This window comes from Nannizzia gypsea, genomic scaffold (assembly GCF_000150975.2).
Source record: "Nannizzia gypsea CBS 118893 supercont1.1 genomic scaffold, whole genome shotgun sequence".
Lineage (NCBI taxonomy): Eukaryota > Fungi > Ascomycota > Eurotiomycetes > Onygenales > Arthrodermataceae > Nannizzia > Nannizzia gypsea.
This window is the reverse complement of record NW_003345201.1, coordinates 1,360,949-1,385,205: the sequence shown is the minus strand read 5'-3', so window position 1 is coordinate 1,385,205 and position 24,257 is coordinate 1,360,949. Positions and strand designations below refer to the sequence as shown.

Here is a 24,257-nt window from a genome sequence, read left to right as displayed (position 1 = left end):
AAGCATGTTGCAAGAAACAGAAGGAAAGAAAGTCTTGTCCAAATATCAATCCCAGTCGTCGTAATCATCTTCATCTTTCTCAGCCGGCTTCGGCGTACTAGACGCCTGCTTCAACCGGCTATCATGTTCATCCAAGGCGCCCAGTGCAACAAGCACTTTTTCCACATCCTCGGCTCGCGTCCGTGCCCCGTTCAGCTCTCGTAGGGTAATGATCTGCCTCTTAATGTCGCCGTCCTTATAGGCGAGTATGGTAGGTGTGTTTCGCTCAGGATACCCCTCAATACACAAGTCGGCGCGCATCTCACAAAACTTGATATCCCCGTACTTGGCAGCCAGTTGCCGCCATATGTCGGTGAGTATACGGGATTCTATGTTGTTTCCCAATGAGGATGTAAGGTGCACTAGCACAAAGTATTTAGAGGATGCTTCTGTGACATCTTTGGCGTAGTCCGGCTTTTGGAGCGGGTAGACTTGGTTGTGGATGCTCGTCTGCTGTATCCGCGACAATTCCTGAAACCGCTTTTTTCTACCAGTACATTCGGTGAGTTGACTATTGTCTTCTGTCATGGGTGAGGTATCTTTTTCTTAGTTACCGGTATTGTTCCAGGAATTCCTCGTCTTCTTCGTCCTCAAGGGCATCGAGTTCGTCCAAGGTCTTGTCTTCCAGCCGGTTCTCGTGCTCAAGCTGACGAGCCTTTTCAATTGCTTCTTCTATAATTGGCGTGGGGGATGGAGGCTTTTCTGGTATAATCCCATGTTTCCGAAGGATATCATTCCTAGGCTGATGTTAGCATTTCTGGATGGCCGGTGCGGGACAAAATCTAGAAAGTGCATAACGAGGTACCATTCTGTGTCAGCGTTTGGGTCATCAATGGGCACATTCACAGGCATATCCATCTTGAAGTCGTGTCAAATATAGAAGACCAGGTATATATCCACGAACACTCCTCCGGAAGGCGGTTTCTCTGTCGTCCTGTGTATGCTTGAATTTGCTGCTTATCGCGAGCCACGATAAGTGACATCAGAATGCTGGTGCCTGTTACCGCATACGGAGTGTTTGTCTTGTTTGACTCGCCTACCCCCCAATATCATCTCTGTTTCCCCTTTGATATACAAATCAATTGAATATAAGCAGGCATAGATATAGGGATTCTTATTGGATAGTAGGACGTCGCAAAGGCAATTTTGATGTCTGACAATGGTATTAGGTGGGCGGTTATCTAAGTAGTGAATCTGGCAACCCTCCATTGATGCCAGTTCTGCTTCAATTTCATTCGTCTCTGTTCATGTATGACAGGGCCTGTCTCAGGGAAATTGTGCTTTTATATAGCCTACCAAACCTCCACAAACTTGACTATGATTCTCTTGGACCGTAAACAGCAGAAGATCTATATAGAAACGCTTTCGCCTCCCTTTCGCCAAAGTTTCTCATCACGTGATATAAGCATATCACGGGGCTCCGATAGAAAATAGCCAGTGAGGAGTCATTTGCTTAAATGACTAAGCACAATAAGCGTCGCCAAGATATCACCGGGTGAACTGAAATCTAAATTTAACGAGGTCACGCAAAGCTGAGTCAGCGAGTTCACATCAACGCCGCGAATTGACCAGGAAAGGGAAATTGTTAGTGCTGTGGACACCTGGTCTTGAGTATATCGTCAGTCCACGAAGACGCCCGTCGACCGCTCGCTCGACTTCCTCGCACGTCGTCGATCCCTATACCATCGCCATGAGCTACATGAAGAAGGACGAGGACGCAGACCAGATGATGATGAAGCTGGACAGGACGTCCGTTTTCCAGGATGGTGCGTCCGCCCTGCTTTTGCCCATATTGCCCGTTTTGGGGGGGCTGATATAAAAGATGCCCCCTGGTCTCTATGTTGTATTGGCAGCAATTCAGCTAATCTCTCGTTGTCGACAGCCCGATTATTCAATTCCTCCCCTATATCGCCGCGAAGATGTCGGACCCTGTTAACGAAGATCGCCGTTCTACTGTTCACCGGCGAGAGATTCCCCACGGATGAAGCTACGACGCTCTTCTTTGGAATCTCGAAGCTCTTCCAGAACAAAGACCCTTCTCTACGACAGATGGTGTATCTAATCTTGAAGGAGCTTTCCAATACCGCCCAGGATGTCATTATGTCGACTTCTATAATTATGAAAGACACCTCAGTTGGCAGTGATGTCTTATACCGTGCAAACGCTATTAGGGGCTTGTGTCGTATAATAGATGTACGCTATCTATTCATATGCAGCGGGAGGTTATCTTTGCTTCCATTAACTATGATATACTTACCTCTTTTTTTCTTCACCATTTTAGGCCACTACTGTTCAGGGTATCGAGCGACTTATTAAGACTGCCATTGTGGATAAGACGCCCTCAGTTTCCTCCGCCGCTTTAGTATCCGCATACCATCTTCTCCCAATTGCAAGAGACATTGTCCGCAGATGGCAGAGCGAAACGCAGGAAGCTGCTTCTTCCGGAAAGCAGTCCGGAGGTCTTCTTAGCTTTACATCCTCAACACAGCGCCATGCCATGTCACAGACCAGTTATATGACACAATATCATGCCATTGGCCTTCTTTGCCAGATGAGAGCCCATGACAGAATGGCAATGGTGAAGATGGTTCAGCAGTACGGCTCCGGTGTCGTCAAGAGTCCCCCCGCAATCGTTCTCCTGGTGAGGCTTGCTGCGAAATTAGCCGACGAGGATCAAAGTCTACGGAAACCTATGATGCAGATGCTCGAGAGCTGGCTTAGAGGGAAACATGAAATGGTCATTTTCGAAGCGGCCAAGGCAATTAGTGAGATGAAGGATGTCACCGACGCCGAGGCTGCTCAGGCTGTCAACGTCTTGCAGCTCTATTTGTCCTCTCCTCGAACCACTAGCAAATTCGCTGCCATTCGTCTGTTGCATACTTTCGCATCCTTCAAACCACACGTTGTCAACGCCTGCAACCAAGATATCGAATCCTTGATCTCTAACTCCAACAGGTCTATTGCTACATTCGCAATAACCACCCTTCTTAAGACCGGAAATGAGGCTAGTGTTGACCGCCTCATGAGCCAGATCGCCGGTTTCATGTCGGATATCACAGACGAGTTCAAGATCACAATTGTAGAGGCAATCCGGACGTTGTGCCTCAAATTCCCAAGCAAGCAAGCTGGCATGCTGTCTTTTATTAGTGGGATCCTTAGGGATGAGGGTGGTTATGAATTCAAGAAGAGTGTTGTTGAAAGCATGTTTGATCTTATCAAATTCGTCCCAGGAAGTAAAGAAGAAGGTAAGCATGCCATTTGCGTTATCTATGTACTTCGTTAGAAGGCCATTTCGCTAACAATTCGTACAGCCCTTTCCCATCTTTGTGAATTCATTGAAGATTGTGAATTTACGAAACTGGCGGTTAGGATATTGCATCTTCTTGGTGTAGAAGGCCCAAAGACACCCAACCCTACCAAATATATCCGCTATATTTATAACCGGGTTGTGCTTGAGAACTCGACTGTCCGGGCCGCTGCAGTCACTGCTCTAGCTAAGTTTGGCGTCGGACAGAAAGACCCCGAACTACGACGAAGCGTTATCGTGCTTCTCAAAAGATGTTTAGATGATACCGATGATGAAGTTCGTGATCGTGCCGCCCTTAACCTCAGGTTGATCGATGATAGTGAAATTGCTGAGCGATTCATTGCCAATGGTATGGTACCCAAGGTTATTATACTTTTGCTATTTGAGTGGTAAATACTGATTTTTGCCCACAGATACCATGTACTCCTTGTCTACTTTCGAACACCAGCTTGTCATGTATGTCACTGCAACTGACAAGCAGACCTTTGCAACCGCATTTGATTTGTCAAATATCCCAGTCGTGTCCCAAGAACAAGCCCTGGCCGAAGAGAGAACCAAAAAACTTACCTCTGCTACACCAACTCTCAAAGCCCCAACTGCTGGTCCTTCGAAAGCAAAGCAAAATGGAGCCGCCGATGGAGCCGCTGCGGCCCAAGCTACAACTCAGAAGTTTGCCGAAGAGCTTGCACAAATCCCCGAGCTCAAGGAATACGGAACTCTTCTCAAGTCCTCGTCGCCTGTTGAACTTACGGAGCGTGAGACTGAATATGTTGTTACTGCTATCAAACATATCTTCAAGGACCACATTGTTGTACAGTACGACATTAAGAATACCCTTCCCGATACAGTGCTGGAAGATGTGTCCCTTGTTGCAACTCCTTCGGAAGAAGATGAGTCGCTGGAGGAGGACTTCATTGTCCCTGCTCCAAAACTCGTACCAAACGAGCCTGGTCTAGTATACGTTGCATTCAAGAAGGCCGGTGGCGAACACGACTACCCCATCACATCATTCACCAATGTCTTGAAATTTACTAGCAAGGAAATTGACCCGACGACTGGCGAGCCTGAAGAAACTGGCTATGAAGATGAATACCAGGTCGAAGACCTGGAGCTCACAGGCAGCGACTATGTCATTCCAGCCTTTGCGGGTAACTTTGATCATCTCTGGGAGCAGACTGGTGCCAATGGCGAGGAAGCTACCGAAACCCTACAGCTGTCTAACATGAAGGGTATATCAGGTAAGATGATTTTTTCTTCCATGTCTATCGTACACTCTATTAAATTACTAACTTATATTTAATTCTAGATGCCACCGAGCAGCTTATTACTGCTCTCTCCCTGCAACCCTTGGAAGGTACCGATGTCGTACTCAACAATTCCACACATTCACTCAAGCTATATGGAAAGACTGTTTCAGGAGGCAAAGTCACCGGTCTAGTACGGTTGGCATATTCCGCAAAGACTGGCGTCACCACCAAGATAACCATCCGAGCGGAAGAAGAGGGTGTTGCTGCCGCAATTATAACCTCTGTTGCATAAAGCCTGCGGCCCTCTTCTTTATATCCTTGTCTTATTCACGTTGGTGTTTAGATGGGTAATGACCTGTTTGGAATTTCTTTTCTCTCTCCCTGTTATCAAAAGATGACCTAAGCGGTTTTCGATTCTTGTCGCTTATAATATGATCCATTACTTCATCAATAACGTTCTCCTTTCCTTTGAGCTCAACGAATATATTCCTTCGCAGTGCTTTCTATTCGTTTCTTCAGCTTTCATGTTGAGTTTTGTCATGGTCGTTGGCTGTTTGTAGATGTTGTATTTTGGCCGAAACTCGTGTGAACGGTTGAATCCCTCTTTTCAAAGACGATTCCCGGGGGTATTGGCATCTTCACATTCGACGACGAAGATGATCAAAAATAGTAGACACCGGTCTGGATTCTACCATTTTCGAGCTTCTCTTCGTCGTAGTGTCCCGAGTTCCTGGCATTCTCCATCAGAACCTTGTCCATCTCAAGCTCAAACCACTCAGACACATAGTCGATACACGACGCAGCAATGCCTAACAGCCGAACTCGTGGGAACGCAACTGCGAATACCGTCTTGAGGTCCCTTACCAGCTCAACCCGCAACTTGTGTTCAGGCGGCAGAGGACTTATTTCTAGTATTTCCAGGGGAGCCGGTTCAGGAGACGTGGTGATAACTCTCCTATAGAAACCGGGATCGCACCCACAACCTTGCAGACTTAAGAATTTCAGCTTCTCCATCTGAAAACAAAGTGGAGCGAGAATAGAGATTTCGTCAGATTGGAGGTTGCTCAATATCCTAACACGCTGGAGTCTGTGGCGGGCGCCATCAGTGGAGAGCGTTTGAAGGATGGTGTTGAATGGGTAATGATTAGATTCCACCATGGTCACGGCGGTAACTGTTTCTGGCCAGATGAAGTTCCCCAGGATAATGGAGTCATGTACCCTCCAGAGCTGTAGCCGTTTCAGCTTTGGCGGCCATTGATATAAGGGAGGAGACTTTTCGTTGTGAGGGTCATTTACTTTCGGCAACCCCTTGTTGGACATCTCTGGTGGAAACCGTAAGGTCTCCAGATTCTTTAGATTGCGTATAGCCAGCGGTATACTCCGAAAAGGGATTATCGTCATCAAAACGGATAGATCAACTATTCTTAGGTTTAAGCATTTGCTTAGAGGAGTTAAACTAACTGCCCTACTTCGATGATAAGTAGACGCGCATTAAAGATGGCCTATTGTGAATAAATAAAGGAAAAAATTTATCGTCTCATTATACACCAAGAGCATGAGATCTCAACGATTCATCCAAGCCAAGGATGAACGACAACATTTACTGAAAGGTATGGAATATTAAGGAGTACTCACGAAAAGGTAGACGCAGGCGCAACGAAGACCTCGAGCTCTTCTTTACAGGCTCGTAGCAGCCTTGCAGTGACACTCTTGCTACCGCTATGTGCAAGACCCCCCAAGTCAAGATGCTTAACAAAGTTGCCCAGGGGTTCTTGTATATTATGCCTAGCTTTGCCACGGACATCTAGTGTTCCTGCAAAAGAGTCGTAGTTTCTCGCAGAGATGACTGGCTTTGAATAGAGAAACGGAATGGCGGCGGAATACCATTGCTGGCAGACCAAGCAGCATGAGAACAGCGTCGATTGCCAGTTCTCATTCACCGTATCCTCGTCCGAGGCAAAGGAAAGGATGGCGATGACGATTTCAGTAGGGAGGAACGCCCCCTTGGTCCGGGGGTTCTGAGCCATCATGGCGAAGATGGCTTCATGGGGCGTTTATTGATAGTCGGCCATGTTTGGTGCAGGGTTATGGCAAAGTCCGGAGACAGCGGTCAACGAAAGCCTCATTGCTTTTGCATTTTTTAAAGATCGTCTTTGCTTCTCAAAGTATTTTATCTCTTTGATGGAAAAAGCAAAGATGTCACCAACTGAAATCGATCTGACGTTTTGAAACTTTGTCCGGGCCGAGGTTTGGTCACGTGGCTGGACCCTGACACGGGAAGTGTTATTCTTATTTGTGTAACCGCGAGCGGCAACAAGCTCAACATCACGACAAGAGGTATATTACGCTTGGGGAGGACTATGTTGCAGGCGTATACTGGTGGTTGATTGATGGGGGATCAGAGAAGAAGTATATTTACGTCCATTTTTTGAAACTGAAGATGCGATTCAAGCGTGTTCCTTTCCCCTTGGGTGTTCCCCGGCCTCGCCTGGTCACCCGTTCATTTGCAACCTCATACGTCGAACGGGGCTTCAAGACATCTGCAGCTGCTCCTTTGGAAGTTCCTAACTTTGCATTTGCTTTTGAGTGAGATTGATCCCAATCTACAGACTTCATTGAATTCTAAGCACTAATTCATGTGGCTAGTATAGATGGCGTCCTACTACGGGCGTCCAGACCTCTCCCAGGTGCTTCGCAGTCCCTATCTCTCCTACAGAAACAACGGATACCATTTATTCTACTTACAAACGGAGGTGGTATGTCGGAACGAGAAAGGATTGCGCAGTTGAATGATAGGCTAGGAGTATCGCTCGACCCAGAGTTGATCATTCAAAGTCATACGCCATACACACAGCTCGTAAGAGGTAAACAGGATCAAGAGCCGCTCGAAAATAAGACAGTTTTAGTAGTGGGCGGGGACGGCGATAAGTGCCGGGACGTCGCCAAGCAGTATGACTATCATCATGCAGTTACTTCCGGGCTCACTGTTGGCTAACATTGCATAGGTATGGGTTTAAGTCTATGCTAACACCCGGTGACATTTTTATGGCCCATCCGTCTATCTGGCCATTTTCCTCAGCCTTTTCAAATTATTATGAAGGAATCACGCAACCTCTCACCAACTCGATAGATCCAGTTGATCCAGCCAGGGGTCTCAAGATTGATGCCATCCTTGTCTTCAATGACCCAAGAGATTGGGCGCTTGATATCCAGATCATTATCGATCTTCTACTCTCACGGGAAGGCATTGTCGGCACAGTATCTGACAAGAACAATAGGGCTGACCTTCCAAATCGTGGCTATCAACAAGACGGCCAACCAGCATTATATTTCTCCAATCCCGACCTGCTCTGGGCAGCTGGTTACCACCAACCTCGTCTTGGGCAGGGAGGCTTTTGTGCAGCCCTTGAGGGTGTTTGGTCTGCAATGACCGGCGGATCTGAGTCCGGCGTGTCACTGCTGAAGACCATGATTGGGAAACCACATAAGTTGACCTACGATTTTGCCGAGCAAAGATTAATAGAGCTAAGGAATAGGCATTTCCAGCTCGATGGTCCGGTTCCATTGGAGACGATTTATATGATTGGTGACAATCCGGAATCCGATATCAGAGGCGCCCATTCATACATCAGCTCTACTGATGTAAACTGGGTCCCTGTGCTGGTAAAGAGCGGAGTGTACACAGGTGGAACTCCTAGCTGGACTCCGAAGACCATAGTTGACGGCGTTGGAGAAGCTGTCAATTGGTCTCTAGCCCAGTCGAATTGGAAGCGGCACCTCTCAGACAAACAGGTATAAAAAGGATCATTTTCAGGTGAAATAGAGTATAGATTGCAAGAAACACCACATATTCATTAGAATATAGAACATTTATTTACTCTACATAGTGTTGGAGGACGTTGATGTTGACTTCCTTCTCGCGTTTGCTCTGCCGAAGCTGAATAAGCGACAGCTCGGCATTATTTACACTCCGGAGTAACTTCCGTCATGTTTGGCCAATTAGAGCCGTTAAATACATAAAATACCGAATTCTGTGTACAAAATATAAGGTTTAAGGTGGGATGACTCATCACGTGCCTCTTTTCCATCTCGCGGGGGTGAAAGTCGAGGATCGGATTTTATGCGGCTTGAACACGATTATAACTCCAGCTTCTTGTTGTTATTCTTGCATTTGGCCATTTCTAGAGGATAAGGCTTTTTAGATAGCCCTCAATATTCAATTAACCCCCGACGCACCGCAGCCGAGCGATGGATAAGCCTGCCGAATCTACTCTACCCCTCCACACCAAGGGGGAGGGAGAAAAACAACCAGACGCCGAGAAGCCCGCAGCACAGGCTGAGGGAGAAGCAGCAGGCCCTAGTAAGAATGCGCTGAAGAAGGCCGCAAAGGAGAAGGCGAAGGCGGAAAAAGCAGCCCAGCGAGCGGCCCAACAGCAAGCCGCTGCACAAGCCAGCCAGGCCGAGGACACGGCGAAGCATCTATATGGAAAGATGCCGGATTCGGCAGAGGTCGAGGACGTTATGAACCTCATGAAACTGTCGGATGACCATTATGAGAAGGAGATCACCGTTATCGCACGTGTGGACAATGCTCGCGTGCAGAGTGCGAAACTTGCATTCCTCATGCTCAGACAGCAAGGAAAGAAGATCCAGGCTGTGATAGCGCTCAAGGAGCCATTGTCTAGACAGATGATTAAGTGGACCGGTCAATTGAACGTCAATTCCATCGTTCAGGTATCTGGTGTGGTCAAGAAGCCTGAAATTCCCGTCCACTCCGCCTCACTACCAAACATGGAACTTCACATCACCAAAATATACATGGTATCTGAAGCAATCCCAATGCTTCCTATGCAAGTCAAGGACGCTGAAAGACCTCCACCAGAGTCCACCGAAGAAGGACTGGTCGACACTGATGGAACTCCTATCGTCACCCTGAAAACTCGTCTCGATAACCGAATTCTCGATCTCCAAACAGAAACGAGTCAGGCCATCATGGCTATTTCAAGCGGTGTTGCACAGCTGTTCTCGGAGTATATGTTGAAGAGCGGATCAAGATGGATTTTCACGTCCAAGATCACGGGAGCTGCCACTGAGGGAGGTAGCGGCGTTTTTGAGATATCTTATTTCAAGCGTAAGGCATATCTCTCTCAGAGCCCTCAGTTGGGAAAGCAGATGTGCATTGCCGGTGATATGATGAGCGTATTCGAGATTGGACCCGTCTTCCGAGCTGAAGACAGCAACACTCATCGTCACTTGACTGAGGTAAGGCGATATCTACTCGGCCTATTTGCGTCTCCATTTCAAACTAACAAACGGTTTAGTTCATCGGTCTCGATTTTGAAAGGACTTTCCAAAAACATTACCATGAAGTTTTGGATTTTGCCGAAGATCTCCTTGTTTTCATTCTGTCTGAGCTCAAGGCTCGGTTCAAGGACGAGATCGCTGTTGTTCAAAAATCATATCCCAAGGCTGGAGAGTTCAAGTTGCCAAAGCATGGAAAAGCACTTAGACTTAAATACATGGAGGCCTTGGGTTTCTTGAAGGAAGCAGGTATGGATGTCTCTGAGCAGGAGCGGTTCGAGAACGACTTTACCACTGCTATGGAGAAGCAACTTGGAAAAATCATCCGTGAAAAGTACGACACCGACTTCTATGTTGTAGACAAGTTCCCAAGTGCTGTCCGGCCTTTCTACACCAAGTCTTGTCCTGACGACCCCACATTCTCAAACTCTTACGACTTTTTCATGAGAGGAGAGGAGATCATGTCTGGAGCTCAGCGAATTAATGACGCGAAAGAGCTGGAAGAAGCCATGGTAGCAAGAGGCGTCGAGCCCAACCAAGAAGGATTTGAGGATTATATCAACGGCTTCAGACAGGGCTGCGCTCCTCACGCTGGTGGTGGATTGGGATTGAACCGTATCGTCCAATTTTTCTTAGGCCTACCCAACATTCGTCTGGCAACCTTGTTCCCTAGAGATCCCCAGAGATTGCGACCTTAGACGCAGCATAGACCTGGCTATTATGCTCACGGGTACCCTGTTTATATTATGAAGAATGACATAGAGAAAACTAAAAATATATTTATGAAGTCAATACTGTATAGCTACCTTTCCATAAGCTTTATGCGGCTCTGGCTAGCGCCTAAAGCTCTTAAATAAATTCAAGTAGTTATTTCTAACTTGACCCCAGAGTAACAAACCACCTTTTCATTTTGACACCAACTGAATCGAATCACACTCACCATGAACTGAACACGGATAAGGGTGAGTTGGACGAAATCAAGTTACTACCTGAGACATGACTGAGAAACGCAAACTATCTCCTTCAGATGGCTCTCCGTCTACAAAGCGAATACGTCCAGCTATCACCATCGAAGACGAAGTCAGCGAAGACGAGTCACCTTCAAGGCCGCAATATCAGCAGCCACGAAGTGACCCGGTGTTCGGTCAAAGACATGCATTTCCGGGTTTAGACGATGGGCCACAGAGTGGAGAGCTCTTTTATGGCCCGGCAGATGATGGCATTGAGTATCTGCGGATGGTTAGGTTAGTTTCGACTCCTATGTGCTTCCCCTCGCCTATCCATGCAGTTCTATTTCCGTTAATTCTATCGAAGCTTCATATACTTTTCTTATGCCCCCCTTCATACTTAGCGAAGGTGAGGATACTGATTGTTATGACTGGGCGGCTTGGTTCTAACGTCTTTTGCCTATTATCTAGATCGGAAGCCAGGAACCTCCCTGTGTTCTTCGTTGCGAAGGAGAAGCTTAGCCCCCAAATGAAGACAGACGGCAGCCGCCCGATAAACGTGTCCTCCATCGGAAAGCCCCAAGAAACGGAACAAAAATGGATATATTCGGATGGTGTATGCGCAGCTGTATCAAACACAGCGCTGGAAAGCCCTGCTATAGTAGGCGATCCGGAACCTGAAGACCCTCAGGAACGGTATTACAACCTCCTCCGACATCGATTTCTTCTCCTACGCTCCACCTTAAAATGCGTCCCTCCAGCCAAACTTATCGCCGCCCTCGATACTTTCCACCCTATATCTTTGCCTGCGGATAATCCTCGAGCTCGAACAGAATGGACAACGCTTGTGAAGACTGTGGAACCTCAAATGGTACAACTAGCTTGTATGGATCTCGACAGTGTTTTACGTGTTTTACGAATTGTGACGAGATCGTTGTCTGAAGCTGCCAAAAGTCCAAACTGCTCATGGACCATGAGGATTGCTGCTTGGGCATGGGGCCTCCTGGGAAGGTGTAGGGAGGTGGGCGAGTTGAGCAGTGAAGAAGTTGGCGAACTGAGAGACTTGGGAAAGCGAGCGGGAAAGATCCTAATTAAAATCCGCGAGAAGGAACCGCAGGTTACATGTGGAGTGGAGGGTGACCACAAATCCGATAGGCATTGTTCGGACTGGGACGATGGAGACGAAGTAGAAGATATGCAGGAGGAAGCCGAAGGAGATAACGTTCAAGAACAAGAGGATGGTCTCATCAGAGATGAAGCCAAGGGTATGCCAGATGGCGATGGGGACCAAGCCGAGGCTCTGGAGCTTGCAAAGAAAAGGCTACAAGGGATGCTTTCCAGTAGCTGTGCAGAGGTTTCTGAGATAGAGCAGGCTGCTGCTTTAACTGCCGATGCAGTGGACGGCAACAAGGGACACCATCAGTTGCTCGAAAACGAGTGGAAATACAACGCTCGTGCGATGCTTGACATGATATTGACCATTGTTGGAGAGTTCTATGGTCAGAGAGACCTTCTTGAATTTCGTGATATATGGGAAGAGGGCGAGGAGCGATATTAGAGCTTGGTATTCATGCTAGAGGGCTGATGTATCTAGATGGATCATGTTCACGCCCTACCTTGTGATAATGGCTGCTAATAGCTAGCACCTCCTCCGACAGAGGGCCATATTAATATGTCTAACACTACGGAGTGCACAGCGTGGTCATAGGCGGCTTCATACACCGTATGCTAAACGTGTGATCGCATCAGTCCCAAGGTTTTAGCTGTTGCCTGTCGATTTAGCTTATTTCCCTGCCAAATCTTCATAGTCACTATCAAATTATCCCCTGTCGCTCAATGCGTCACGTGAACATGTCTTTAGTTAACCAGACGTCATAAGTTTTCTTTTTTAAGCCGAGAGAACTAACAACTCACAACTACACATAGACGGTGTGGTTTCCAGGGCTCAGTACTCTATTATTTAGGGGCCAGCCTGAGCTTGTATCAAGCGTTGACTGCAATATTTAGCTACTTTCCATGATATAGGGCAGATCTACCATGGCTTCAAGCCCCGAAATCTCCATCCCTTCAACAACCATTTCTGATACTCCAAAACCTTACACCATATACAACATTTCTATCCGCCTACCTCTCCGATCACAGACAGTGGAAAAGCGATACTCTGATTTCCTCAAACTCCATGAGTCACTTATCAGTCAGGTCGAGAAACCTCCTCCGGCACCGTTGCCTAAGAAATCCTGGTTTTCGGGCACTATATCGAACGCAACATTTCGAGAGGAGCGCCGCAAGGGTTTAGAAGAATATATACAAGCTATCAACAGTTCAGAAGACTCTCGATGGCGTAACTCTACAGCGTGGCGATCGTTTTTAAATCTTCCCCCCAATAATGCGTCCACACGGGCTTCCAACTTACACTCAGCTATTGCTGGACCTGGTGCAGCAGGAGCCCCGATTACGGATCCCACAACCTGGCTAGACTGCCATCGAGATGTTAAGACACATTTACACGATGCAAGGCTGCATTTAACCCGACGAGACCAAGCTTCAACGCCTCAGAAACAGCATGAATGCTCTGCATCAGCAAAAAGCAGCCTTGTGAGAACCGGTACTTTATTGGGAGCCTTGGAAGAAGGCTTGAAGAATATATCTGGAAACTCTGCTTGGAGTGGCTCGAAACTGGGAGAAGGAGAACTTCGCCGGCGTAAGGACTTGCTTACTAGTGCCAGAAAAGAAAAAGATGCACTAGAGGATCTCCTGAATTCCATGGCTGCTAAAAACAAGTTAGACTCAGCTGTGGCTTCTATTCCAGATAAACAGGCCCTTTTGGGTATTGACGCAGTTACAGGGACTAGAAAAGCTGCAGTTAAGGGCGGACGGGTTCTTGGGAAAGAGACTAATCGCACGAGAGAGTTGGATAATGAGGGCGTTCTACAACTACAGAAACAAATAATAGGTGAGCAGGATGTTGGGGTGGAAGAAATTAGGAAGATTATTGCACGGCAGAAGGAGCTTGGAATTGCTATCAACAATGAACTTGAGCTTCAGCTTGAGCTCCTGAATGTGGTTGATGAAGATGCTGGAAAGTTAGTATTACCCCTAGCCCATTTGCTTTTGGTACTGCAAATGAAAGGCGCATTCCTTGATACTAACAATATTCTTTTTAGGCTGAAGAGTAAAATCGATATTGCGCAGAAAAGAGCAAAGAAGATCTCTTAATAAGCACCAGGCCCCTCTCGATAAATTCCTATTACTTAGTTCATGTGTTGTTTGTTATAATACCCTTCTTTCAGGCGGTTTTTAATGAAGCATTGGGATTCGTTGTATTTATTGCAAGCGTTTCGTATAATATAGACTGAAGCTTTTTGATTTTACGTAATTCTACTGTGTCCAAACAATCAAATTTCTGTCTCGTTCACGTTCTTGGAGTCTACATAACCATCAATAGCTAGGTGCCTAGTAACTTCTTATTTGACAGGAAGCCCATCTATTTTGATTTCGCAGATATAAACTATTCAGCCAACTACGTCAGTTTATTGGTTTGTGACAGCATACATATGTGAGGGGGACATACCTCTTTCGCTTCTTGTTCCGTAACCTTGGAAATTTCTACTAGCTTGTCATCGATGAGTCCAATCCTGTTTTTCCGAATAAGCCACCAGAGCTCTCTCCTATCTTCGCCTAATTTATCGTCCAGTAACTTTCTTTTTAGTTCACGGACAAAGTCATTATACAATTCTGGTTCTTCGAAGGAAATCAGCTCATCCCTCATGGTTCCCAGGTATTCAACCGCTCTGTCATAGTTGGCATCACCCAAGCTATGCTTTATTTGGTTCTCAACAATCGCACACATCTGTTTTACGGAGTCCTTGACGGTATTGATATCATCCGTGTTTGCAAGAGCTTGTTTGAATTCGGGTATTGCATTCTCAGGGGAAATTTTTTGGCGCTTTTCGCCTTGTAAAAGAGCATCCACGTCAAGACCGGAAAGAGGCTTATCAGCATCCCTATTTCGTTTGCGGCCTTTCATCTTTGGTGGAACTATAATAGCTGTCAGTAGGAAAAAATAGCAACATGGGGTGGGGTCAGATGTCACTGCATCGTTCTCCTTGGAATACTGAATTTTTAAATTACCTTTCTTAACATCCGATGCTTTGATCAGTTGTTCCAATACCGGCTTGCTTTTCTCCTTCAGCTCTTCAGGCTGACGGGATAATTTCTGGAGAACTTCTGGAACTTCTGGGAGCAACTTGGTAGGATGGATAGCACGCCACCGAATTGCCTGGTCAATTCTATGTAAAAGTGGAGAGTAGCAATCCTCAAGAGCAAAGGATTCTGCTTGATCACTGCTCCGATTTTAGTAAATATTTCCCCTTCAAGAGCCGTTAATTTGACGTTTCCTTACCTTTCGTCATTAGACCCGACAAGCTCCATGCTTTCCACATATTTTTCCATGACTGCTAGGAGACTTTCGTTTGGCAGGTTTCGATGCTCCTTCACTACCTTTCCGGATACGGTAGTAACTCTGTCGAGGGGTGGGAAGCGGTAACAGCGAACATCTTCTGCAAAAGGTAGCTGAACCTCAAGCAAACACTCATAATCCGGGTCAATTGAAGGTGCCAACAGAATTAAGGTAGGGGATTTGCCATCTTTTGAAACCAGTCGGCCCACAGCATAGCTTTCGAGTTCGAAAAGCGCACGGATGATAGAAGAGAGAGCCATAATAGCTTTATTATTGGTTCTCTGGGCGACAATTACGTTGGAATTCGACATGTTCATGTATCGGTCGTACTATTGGAATATTGTCAGTGAAAAATACTTGCATATTATTAGGGTGTGTTTGGGGGCAAAGTAAAACGTTTTGAGTAGGTATAAACCCAATTATCTCCAAGGCAGCTTTTGTTTCAAGTTTCGTTATGTTTTCGTCCGATTCAGTGATATGGACAGCCGTCCGGCCATATTCGTATCCCTTTGCAAGCGCATCACGTTCCACATCTCTCTTGCCACCTACTACCCCTGAATCAGCAACTTGGTAAGATCGCGCATTTCTGACAACTGTTAGTTCATTTGAAGTGCTCTTTTCAGCCTCAGTACTCGCGTTATTCAAAGTTGCTGAGGAGTCTCCAGTTTCTTGAACTTCAGGGGGTGCACCGGATAGTACAAATGAACTAGCAGGTGGTGGCCGGGCTGCGTATGTCCGGTAGTACCTTTCCACCTGGATTGTTAGTGCAGAATCATAATTTTCCGGGTCCCCAAGTTTAAAATTCCCTTTAAAACTAGGGATTCCTCGCACGACTTTAACACGCGGTGTATCAAGTTCAGATATCGCTTGTTCCAGAGTACCGTAAACACCATCACAAGTATCACATAGTTTTTGAAGAGAAGACTCATTCTCAGCCTGAAGGAGTCAGCACAGAAAGGAAATAAAATATTCAAAGAAAATTACCTTAACCGCATCCTTGTCTTCTTCTTTAATGCCAAATTCAGGGTCATCAAAGTCCACTCCGCTAGATGGTGTTAGATATAAACTGCAGTCCAGGTCATAATCGGGTTAACATACAGAATAACAAGTTCGATACCCTCTTCGTTTATCTTCCCTGCAATGCGATTCATGCCATCGGGGTCCATTCGCCCCTTGCCATTGGTAACAAGAACAATTTTTCTCTTGTATTTCAGTTTCTTGCAGTATTTTACGATTATATCAACTGCCAATGCTATCGAGGAGATTGCTAAAAAAGTATTCCGGTTAACAAGACTTTTGCAATAAAACAAATGTAATGATGTGTATCTCATACCATCTCCGTTATCTGTACTGCTTGTTTTTATCAAGCTTCGAAGCTCTCTGAGGTCAGGCATGAGTGCTCTAGGGAAACAAGTTAGATCCATCTGATACGTAAGAACCACGAAAACATACTGCCCAATTTCTTTGAAGATTGATATATGCTCGTAAGCTTCATCTTTAGATTTAGTCCAAACGTCATTTGAAGTCTCTATAAAGAATTAGACCCCATCCAGGACGAAGGGAGTGAACACTTTACCATCTGTTCTTAGGCCGACAACACCAATCGTTGCTGTCTTCCTACCCGTAGCAACCTGCATGCATATGTTTAGCAGTTATCTACTAGGGAGAAATGCGCTTTCTACCCCATACCGTAGTGGTGATCTTATCCCAAACGTAGAGCATTGCCCAGTCAAGATCCGAGCATTCCCTTCCGCCGTTCTTCTCCCCCATGGACCTCCCGACGTCCACAATATAAACAGTGGCCTCCTTATCTGCCATCTTGATAGAATTGTGTGAAATAGCCACAATATCTAGCGGCCCAGAACTTCCGCTCTTTGGTAAAGCTGATGGAGGTGGACAAGTTTCTATACTACAAGAGGCCTCGACGTCAACAAGCGCTTAGTAAGCTAGGCAGACGCGCTAGACAAACACGCCAAGCATTAAGCAAACACTAATCCAAACACGAAGTCACATGAGGAAGCTTTCCTTGGCCAAACGACGTCATCGCTACTTCCATCGCCAACTTTTCAGAGCTCATTCAAGTACAAAACAAGAACAACACTTCAATTCGATTCAATCAGTGATAGGAAGCCCAAGATTGAGCCTAGGAGGAAAAATAACCATGCCTGAACGATCTTCTATGCTGGCTCCGGCCCATATTCTGAGGTGTGCATGGCGACAATCCATACCTCCAGCTATCTACTGGATCTATGCTAACCTGTGATGCAGCTATGGCTCCTTGCTAGGATTTCAGTCCTACCAGGTGCGGCTCCTCGATAATTATATACACCACCGTACTAATACAAGCTGTAGACATTTGTCAGTGGCATAATTGCATTTAAATCGCTTCCCAGGCCACAGTTCTCGACCCTCCAGTCGTCCATTTTCCCAGTTTACTTTGGCCTGCAGACTGCGGTGCCACTTGTACTTGCTTTGACCTACCCCGGTGAAAAGGTCGCTGGGCGCTTTGGAGCCTCAGGATTTTCCGGTGTCTTCTCTGAGAGCAACCGATGGAATACCCTTGTTCCCATCGTTACCACGTTTTTGGGCGGGATCACCAACTTGTTGATTATCCAGCCAGCGACTGCAAAAGTAATGCGCCAGAGAAAGGAACAAGGTTGGCATCTGACTACAAAACCTTCTGTTTAGCTCCTCTGAAATGGCTGCTAACTCATCACCTAGAATCAATCGACGGGAAGAAATATACCGACGCCGGTCCTCACTCGAAAGAGATGATGAAACTAAACAAAACATTTGGACGACTTCACCAGATGTCTGCTGTGATTAACTTAGCCGCACTAGTTGCGACCGTTTACTACGGTACAGTCCTTGCTGAACGCCTCAACTAGAACCTTAACGAGGCCATCACTGCTGCTATTATATATTCCTCGACTTGCTATCCCCACCCAATTCCTTTATATATATCTTTATGTATCACCAGAGCATCCGGTATCTATTTGCTGGATTCTACACTAAAAGGGCCTTTTGGATTTCATTAGTTATTGGCTTACCACACACAATTAATCAACAGAGTAAATAAGAGCAGCGAATAAAGGGGCTCATTATTGCTAGTAAACAATATCCCCGCTAATTATCAAGGTCCAAAACAGAGAAACAGATTCTTTATCTTTATTCGCTCGGCAATACGGCAATCCAAACATCCAACTGTCTTGAGCCGTAACTACTAGGTACCTAGACAATGACGCTGTTCATGGATCGAGGAGTGTCACGTGTTTGAGTATCTCGACCTTTAACTCTAAAGTTTCACTTTTTCTCAAAATCAACAACTTCTGCCAAAGGCATGAGAATAAATACAAGTGTTATTATGCAACATATTTCATGCAAACAGCCTTCAGTACTTTATTTATTGTCAGAAGTACCTACCTACCTACTGTACCTCATTCTGCTGTTGCTAACTAAGTAGCGTTGCTTTTTAGTTCAACATTTATTTACATAGAATGTCACTCTCTAACGTTATTGTCTTGATAGCTTCTAATACAACGCGTCAAAGGCAACTTCCATTTTCTAGGCCGTGGACAAAGACGACACGGATGTTACGGGCGACCTCAATGGGAATCTCTGGCCAAGAAGGCAGATAGCCGATGCTGTACTCGTGAGGCTGCCTAAGCCATTTTACGATGGCTTATTCTGCTTTGATATCCTTGATGATCCATCCTTGTTTGTTGGACACAAAGGCCAAAGGCTATGTCAAATAATAGCCCGTGCTTGGTCTTAGGACCACCAGGACAGCCACTCAGGCCTCACTTCCGCCCTTTATTGAATTCCCTTTGATGGCCTGACAAACTTTTCTGTTTAGGATGGCATTCATCCACCCATGGAAGCAGTTGGAATCTAATAGACAGTGCATGAACAATGCCTAGTATACCCTTTTGTTTGTTTTCATGCTTCTTCTTTATTTACACTGTCTACTCTATTATCCTTCTTTTTTTATCGAGGAACCTCTGCGCTGACCGAACCCTCTTTCAGCAGTGTGACAGGGCTATCTCTAGGCAGAATGAATATCGATCTTCTTGTACTGTTGGAGACCCTCAACGCTATAAGATTCTCTTACTTGCCACCTTTCCACCTTCCGCACTATGACAGGCTACTGGGATACACTTTCTTCTACTGCAAAATCATCGTACCTAGTTTAGTCACAAGTGCGTCAATTCCACTTGTTGACCTGCAGGTTGCGCCAGGTCTACATCTAGCTATCATACATAAGTGCCAAATTACAGTTTGATCAGAGAGTGAACCTCGACAATGGAACCCGCTATTTTCTTTGGGCTCTTTATCATTTTCACCATATACGGCTTTTGGCATCCCATCCCGTTAACAACGATTAACCCACATTTCCCATTACCCGCGAGAGTTGCCGGAACTATCCAGCTAACAGCTACGACAAATTCTGCAGTATCTGTGTTCCGAAATGTTTTGTGGCCGGATTCAAATCCAACTGCGCCTTCAAATGAGTCTCTACATACTATCACCCCTTTACTCAAAGACCAGCTCCAAGTCTTCCTTAATAAATGGGATCACAAACTTGAGGAACACATCTCTGCAAACGCGGAGCGTCTGATCTCTAGAGTTACAGATTGTACTCCAACACCCACGTTGCAAGCGATGGTGACCAACATCATAGATCCAGAGCTCCACCCAATTCATCTAGATTATAACAATTGGTTTGGGTTCACATTCTATCGCTTTGCGAAGAAGGAAGTCAGACGCAATCCTAATATGTACACATTGGCTGCCATCTTCGTCTTTGTCAACTTCTGGCTGGCTAGGTCCGCCCGAAGATTCGACGTACGTGAAAAGCTTGAAGTAACTAAGGAGATTCCGGCCGATAAGATGAAGGAAATACACGATGAACTCCTTGCCCACAATGCCCGTTTACATTTGGTAGAAGCCAAGGTCGAAGGCCTTTTGATCGCTCCCACTGCTGCCCTGACAGAAGGCCAGCGCCAAGTTTCGAGGCGTGGTTCTGAGCGAAGCTCACAGATTGGCGATCCTGAGAAGTTCCCAGGGCGAATTCAGGTGCTGCCAGTCAGCCAGCCTGGAAGGTCTGAGTTTGAATCTCTTCAACAGCAACTAACAGCGATGAGACAAGATCTTATTTCGTTGAAAAGTGACTCGGAAACACACTCAGAACACTTTTCAGAGAACATGAATGTTGTTATGAGCACAATTAAGGAATTGCAAAAGGATACTAGGTCTAATTCGCATGCCAGGATATTGAAAGACGCAGCCTCGATTAGAAATATCGTACTCGAAGAACTTGAGTTGCAGTTTTCTCCTCTCCAAAATCGGATTTCCGACATTGAGCACTATACTTCCTCCTCAAGAGAGAACTCGGAAAAGATTGCAAGTCAAATATCGCGAATTATGGATGCCATCCATGAGCTAAAGAGAGAATCCGAAAAAGCCGAACGTAAGCTTCTGGCTTTAGCCTCGACCAAAACAGCTAGATCCAAAGACCATGAGTTCGAATTTGATGCGCTTCAAAAGCAGGTAGCGGAACTGAGGCGGACAACCGACGTCTTAAAAGACGAATTGAATGGCAACATTTCACGGCAGACATTTTCAAGAATGAACGAAATGAAAGAAGGTTCTGCAAGAGATATCTGTATTGATTTAGTCAAAAAAGAGATGGCTAAATTCGAATCATCATTGAGGAATGTTGAGGAGAGGAACGGGACGAAGAGCCAGGATTTACAGCATTTACGAGATTCTCTAGAAGCTCTACAAGAAGCCAGTACTAGGTCTTTGAAAGAAGTATCTGACCGCCTAGATAAGGCGGTGGATGAAATACAATCGAAGCCATGGACAGTTGAACGCGAGCAGCTCACCCAATGGGGCACCAATGTTGAAACTAGGCTTCAAGGATTGGAATGCAATGCACTAACTGAAAACAATCTAAACCCCATTCTAACACAGTTGGAGTTGCTGAATACCAAAGTTGAACTTGTTGATACGTTGTTCAAAAGAATGGAAGATGAAACTGCTACAAAGTTTGAACACAAGTCTCTTTTTACTGATGTTAAAGATCTCGAAGGCCGGGTAAACCAATGGGAATCCACTCACCAGAAGGACCCGGCCAGTGCTATGAAGGAGGAGCATGTTGTTAAACTGAGAGATCTGGGCAAAAATTGTGTGGAACTCAGATCAGAAATCGTTGAAATCAAAGATCACATCACTGCCTTGATCTCTGATGAGCTCCCTCAACGACACTCGGAAATCTTTGATAAGCTTACCGAAAGTATTCGACTAAACACCACTCAGATTGAGAAAAATTTTGAGGATCGTTATGCTCATAAGGGGGATGTACTTAGGTGCCTGAATGTCCTTCAACTAGAAGGAAATAAGCTAATTGACCTGCAGCGCCTAAAGAAGAATCTTTCTGAGGTTGAGAATTACGCCTACGGCACTCAAAATAACCTGAATCTAGCAGTTGAAAGAATAACTGACAATGAGCAGCATATTGAAAGTTTACGCGAGGGAAACGCTATTAACTACAAAGATATTCGCCGATGTCTAGAAAAGCTAGGGCTTTCTGGGACCATAATGCCTCTTAGTGCACCTATTAACCCAAAGCCTGTTCCTGGCGAATCCAAGCCACCCGTCCACATTGATTTGTCTGTGGGGAGAAAGATCAACTCACCGTCGTTGTCCAGTACACAAGACCGAGGTGATAAAAATATCAGTCGGTTTGATCCAAGGTACAAGGAAGATGACAAGTCTACCAGCTCCAATGCTGAGCCTAGCGTGTCTAAGGGTACTGAAAAATTGAAAGAAATAAACAAAGGCAAGAATATCGGTCGACATGATCCAAATTACCAGGACAGCAGGGATAAGTTCAGAAAATCTTATCCCGAACCAGGATCTTCAGAAGCATCCAAAGCAAGAGGAAAGATGAATCCTATGGCGGAATCATTCGGGGAGCGCCCAAAAAGCGATGGGGATAGAAGTCTGGCTTCAAGGGCTAGTTTGTCTCAGTCAAAATTTGCGGAAAACGAAAAGCTAGAAGCCGAAGCAACGACAGCGAAGGAGGAATCCAGTAAAAGTGAAGATTATTCTCAGTCTCCAGCCCAAACTTCCTCACATCAGGGGCAGTCATCGGAGAAGGAAAAAGGGGACATAGTTTCTATATCTGTCTCGGACGATAATGGCAGTAGTACCCCAGACCTTTCTGCTGACGTAGTTACCAACAAGTCCACTGAGGATCCAGCTATAACCAGGGCGGGGGATTCAATGGAACTATGATTTTGTTTATAGGTTATAGAATATGAAAACACCGAAATATAGAAATACTTAAGCAACAATCCTGATTTCAATTTTACTTGCCTTTTTCTAAAGGATAGATATAATCATTGCTTGGTTTCACCTTTGCAAGTAGATATTAGACACCTAGTATCATGTAAACTCTACAATAGTCAGCTAACTAGTTATGTGTGCATTCAATCGCAGCAGGGGCTGATAAATCCCGACAGCATTATCCATTCGTGTGGACTAGATTTACGTATTATACGTTTTGGAAGTGAGTTCGGGAGCGCGTAGAGCTATGGCGAAGATTGTGTTAATTTTCAGAGTCAAAGACATACTTCCTACAGGCCTCTTTGAGTAACCCAATTCGCTGCTGCGTATGCATGAATACTTCGCTGTACATTTCGACATTCTGTCTCACTACCTCCACTTTCGTCTTGGTCCCAGAACATATATCCCTCATTCGCAGTTCCATTTCTTTGCGAAGAAACGGTTTCGTGAGGCTAGGACAATCAGGCAAGGCAGCAACCACATTATCATATCCCTCGACAAGAGCAACGCCAAGCTTTGTAGGGATAAATTCATCCACTCTGCTTCCCGAACCTCTACCACCCCCGCGAGGCCGAGTTGCAACATACTCTCTCGCCTTGATTTTTGATATGTGCTCAGCCATGGTAGCGTCGGTGCCAATTCCGTTCGCATCCATAAGCCCAATGAGCTCCGGCTCGGTAAGATATCCGGGAGCAACCGTTTTCCCCTCTGTGATATTTGCTTCCTTCGGTTCAAATGATTCATTCAGGACGAAAGTTGGTAGTGGCTGGCTGCTCTCCCATTTGTCATATACATAGACGTCCAGATAATTTCGTTCTGATACGACGAGGCCGCGAGTATGGAATTGTTCATCTCCATATTTGATCTCAATGTCCGTTGCTTCGCCTTTTGCATCTTCGGAGCAGCATGCTAAAAATCTTCGGGTTACAAACTCATATACCTTTTTCTCATTTGCATTAAGCACTGTTGGAGAGACAAAGGCCACTGGATGAATCGGAGGATGTGCTTTATCGTTGTTTCGACCCCGGCGAGGTTGTTTGAAGCCACCACTAATAAGTCTGTAATGACAAACTCCGCAACAGCGCGCAAAAATTTAGAATGGATTTCTGCAATGATAACGGCGAAAATACTAACCCTCTTGCATATTCACCCCATGCTTCGCTTGGATATTGTTTTTCGACAAGTTTTTTTAAGTCAATCTCATTATCGAACTGGTCGGTTTCGGTACGAGGATAACTAATAAAACCCTTTGTATAAAGAGTTTCGGCAGCCTTAGGTATCATTAAAGCAAATAGGTTAGAAGAGTCTTAGTCAGTTTCCTTGATTGCAGAGTATACCTTCATAATTGCTTGACTGTCAATTCTCAAGTATTTGCTGCCCATCATTTGAAGGTCAACCGTAGTTAAAGGAAGTGGTCTCCATTTGCTGGTCGGTTTCTTGTTAACTTTTGTTACCGTGGCTTTTTTGGCTGCTAGACATCGCTCAAAGAGGATTATCACTGTAGCTCGATCAAAAAGATGGACACGTTGCCAGTTGAAGTTCACTGTAAGACCATCACGAGTATGTGAAACTTTGATGGACCAGAACGTCTCTGGCTTGAAATT

At 45.6% G+C, this 24,257-nt stretch overlaps 11 protein-coding genes across 11 annotated transcripts; 7 read left to right on the top strand and 4 right to left on the bottom strand.

The window, feature by feature from the left end:
- Positions 1-45: 45 nt before the first annotated feature.
- On the bottom strand, positions 46-897 carry MGYG_00507 (phosducin family protein; the record flags this gene model as incomplete). The annotated part of the gene is made up of 3 exons (XM_003176370.1): positions 46-526; positions 594-776; positions 845-897. The coding sequence occupies 3 exons, from the start codon at positions 895-897 to the stop codon at positions 46-48; spliced, it is 717 nt and encodes a 238-aa protein (XP_003176418.1).
- An 832-nt stretch (positions 898-1,729) lies between these two features.
- On the top strand, positions 1,730-4,885 carry MGYG_00506 (coatomer subunit gamma-2; the record flags this gene model as incomplete). The annotated part of the gene is made up of 6 exons (XM_003176369.1): positions 1,730-1,805; positions 1,922-2,232; positions 2,321-3,284; positions 3,351-3,695; positions 3,760-4,584; positions 4,653-4,885. 6 exons carry the CDS (start codon positions 1,730-1,732, stop codon positions 4,883-4,885), a joined length of 2,754 nt encoding a protein of 917 aa, XP_003176417.1.
- A 368-nt stretch (positions 4,886-5,253) lies between these two features.
- On the bottom strand, positions 5,254-6,623 carry MGYG_00505 (F-box domain-containing protein; the record flags this gene model as incomplete). Its single annotated transcript, XM_003176368.1, has 2 exons — positions 5,254-6,058; positions 6,229-6,623. The coding sequence occupies 2 exons, from the start codon at positions 6,621-6,623 to the stop codon at positions 5,254-5,256; spliced, it is 1,200 nt and encodes a 399-aa protein (XP_003176416.1).
- Positions 6,624-7,033: 410 nt separating this feature from the next.
- MGYG_00504 (aspartyl-tRNA synthetase) lies at positions 7,034-8,391 on the top strand (the record flags this gene model as incomplete). The annotated part of the gene is made up of 3 exons (XM_003176367.1): positions 7,034-7,179; positions 7,240-7,542; positions 7,599-8,391. 3 exons carry the CDS (start codon positions 7,034-7,036, stop codon positions 8,389-8,391), a joined length of 1,242 nt encoding a protein of 413 aa, XP_003176415.1.
- Positions 8,392-8,841: 450 nt separating this feature from the next.
- On the top strand, positions 8,842-10,592 carry MGYG_00503 (aspartyl-tRNA synthetase; the record flags this gene model as incomplete). Its single annotated transcript, XM_003176366.1, has 2 exons — positions 8,842-9,855; positions 9,915-10,592. 2 exons carry the CDS (start codon positions 8,842-8,844, stop codon positions 10,590-10,592), a joined length of 1,692 nt encoding a protein of 563 aa, XP_003176414.1.
- Positions 10,593-10,890: 298 nt separating this feature from the next.
- Positions 10,891-12,399, top strand: MGYG_00502 (hypothetical protein; the record flags this gene model as incomplete). Its single annotated transcript, XM_003176365.1, has 2 exons — positions 10,891-11,138; positions 11,313-12,399. The coding sequence occupies 2 exons, from the start codon at positions 10,891-10,893 to the stop codon at positions 12,397-12,399; spliced, it is 1,335 nt and encodes a 444-aa protein (XP_003176413.1).
- Positions 12,400-12,878: 479 nt separating this feature from the next.
- On the top strand, positions 12,879-14,057 carry MGYG_00501 (V-SNARE; the record flags this gene model as incomplete). Its single annotated transcript, XM_003176364.1, has 2 exons — positions 12,879-13,924; positions 14,006-14,057. The coding sequence occupies 2 exons, from the start codon at positions 12,879-12,881 to the stop codon at positions 14,055-14,057; spliced, it is 1,098 nt and encodes a 365-aa protein (XP_003176412.1).
- Positions 14,058-14,349: 292 nt separating this feature from the next.
- MGYG_00500 (Ku80) lies at positions 14,350-17,118 on the bottom strand (the record flags this gene model as incomplete). The annotated part of the gene is made up of 11 exons (XM_003176363.1): positions 14,350-14,361; positions 14,413-14,879; positions 14,973-15,184; positions 15,244-15,629; positions 15,697-16,236; positions 16,285-16,345; positions 16,399-16,567; positions 16,634-16,701; positions 16,753-16,826; positions 16,872-16,931; positions 16,990-17,118. The coding sequence occupies 11 exons, from the start codon at positions 17,116-17,118 to the stop codon at positions 14,350-14,352; spliced, it is 2,178 nt and encodes a 725-aa protein (XP_003176411.1).
- Positions 17,119-17,461: 343 nt separating this feature from the next.
- Positions 17,462-18,188, top strand: MGYG_00499 (hypothetical protein; the record flags this gene model as incomplete). The annotated part of the gene is made up of 4 exons (XM_003176362.1): positions 17,462-17,505; positions 17,569-17,602; positions 17,653-17,956; positions 18,022-18,188. The coding sequence occupies 4 exons, from the start codon at positions 17,462-17,464 to the stop codon at positions 18,186-18,188; spliced, it is 549 nt and encodes a 182-aa protein (XP_003176410.1).
- A 1,414-nt stretch (positions 18,189-19,602) lies between these two features.
- Positions 19,603-22,602, top strand: MGYG_00498 (hypothetical protein; the record flags this gene model as incomplete). Its single annotated transcript, XM_003176361.1, has 1 exon — positions 19,603-22,602. The coding sequence occupies one exon, from the start codon at positions 19,603-19,605 to the stop codon at positions 22,600-22,602; it is 3,000 nt and encodes a 999-aa protein (XP_003176409.1).
- Positions 22,603-22,854: 252 nt separating this feature from the next.
- MGYG_00497 (DNA topoisomerase 3) lies at positions 22,855-24,035 on the bottom strand (the record flags this gene model as incomplete). Its single annotated transcript, XM_003176360.1, has 4 exons — positions 22,855-22,898; positions 22,948-23,702; positions 23,788-23,924; positions 23,991-24,035. The coding sequence occupies 4 exons, from the start codon at positions 24,033-24,035 to the stop codon at positions 22,855-22,857; spliced, it is 981 nt and encodes a 326-aa protein (XP_003176408.1).
- Between the last annotated feature and the right edge of the window lie 222 nt (positions 24,036-24,257).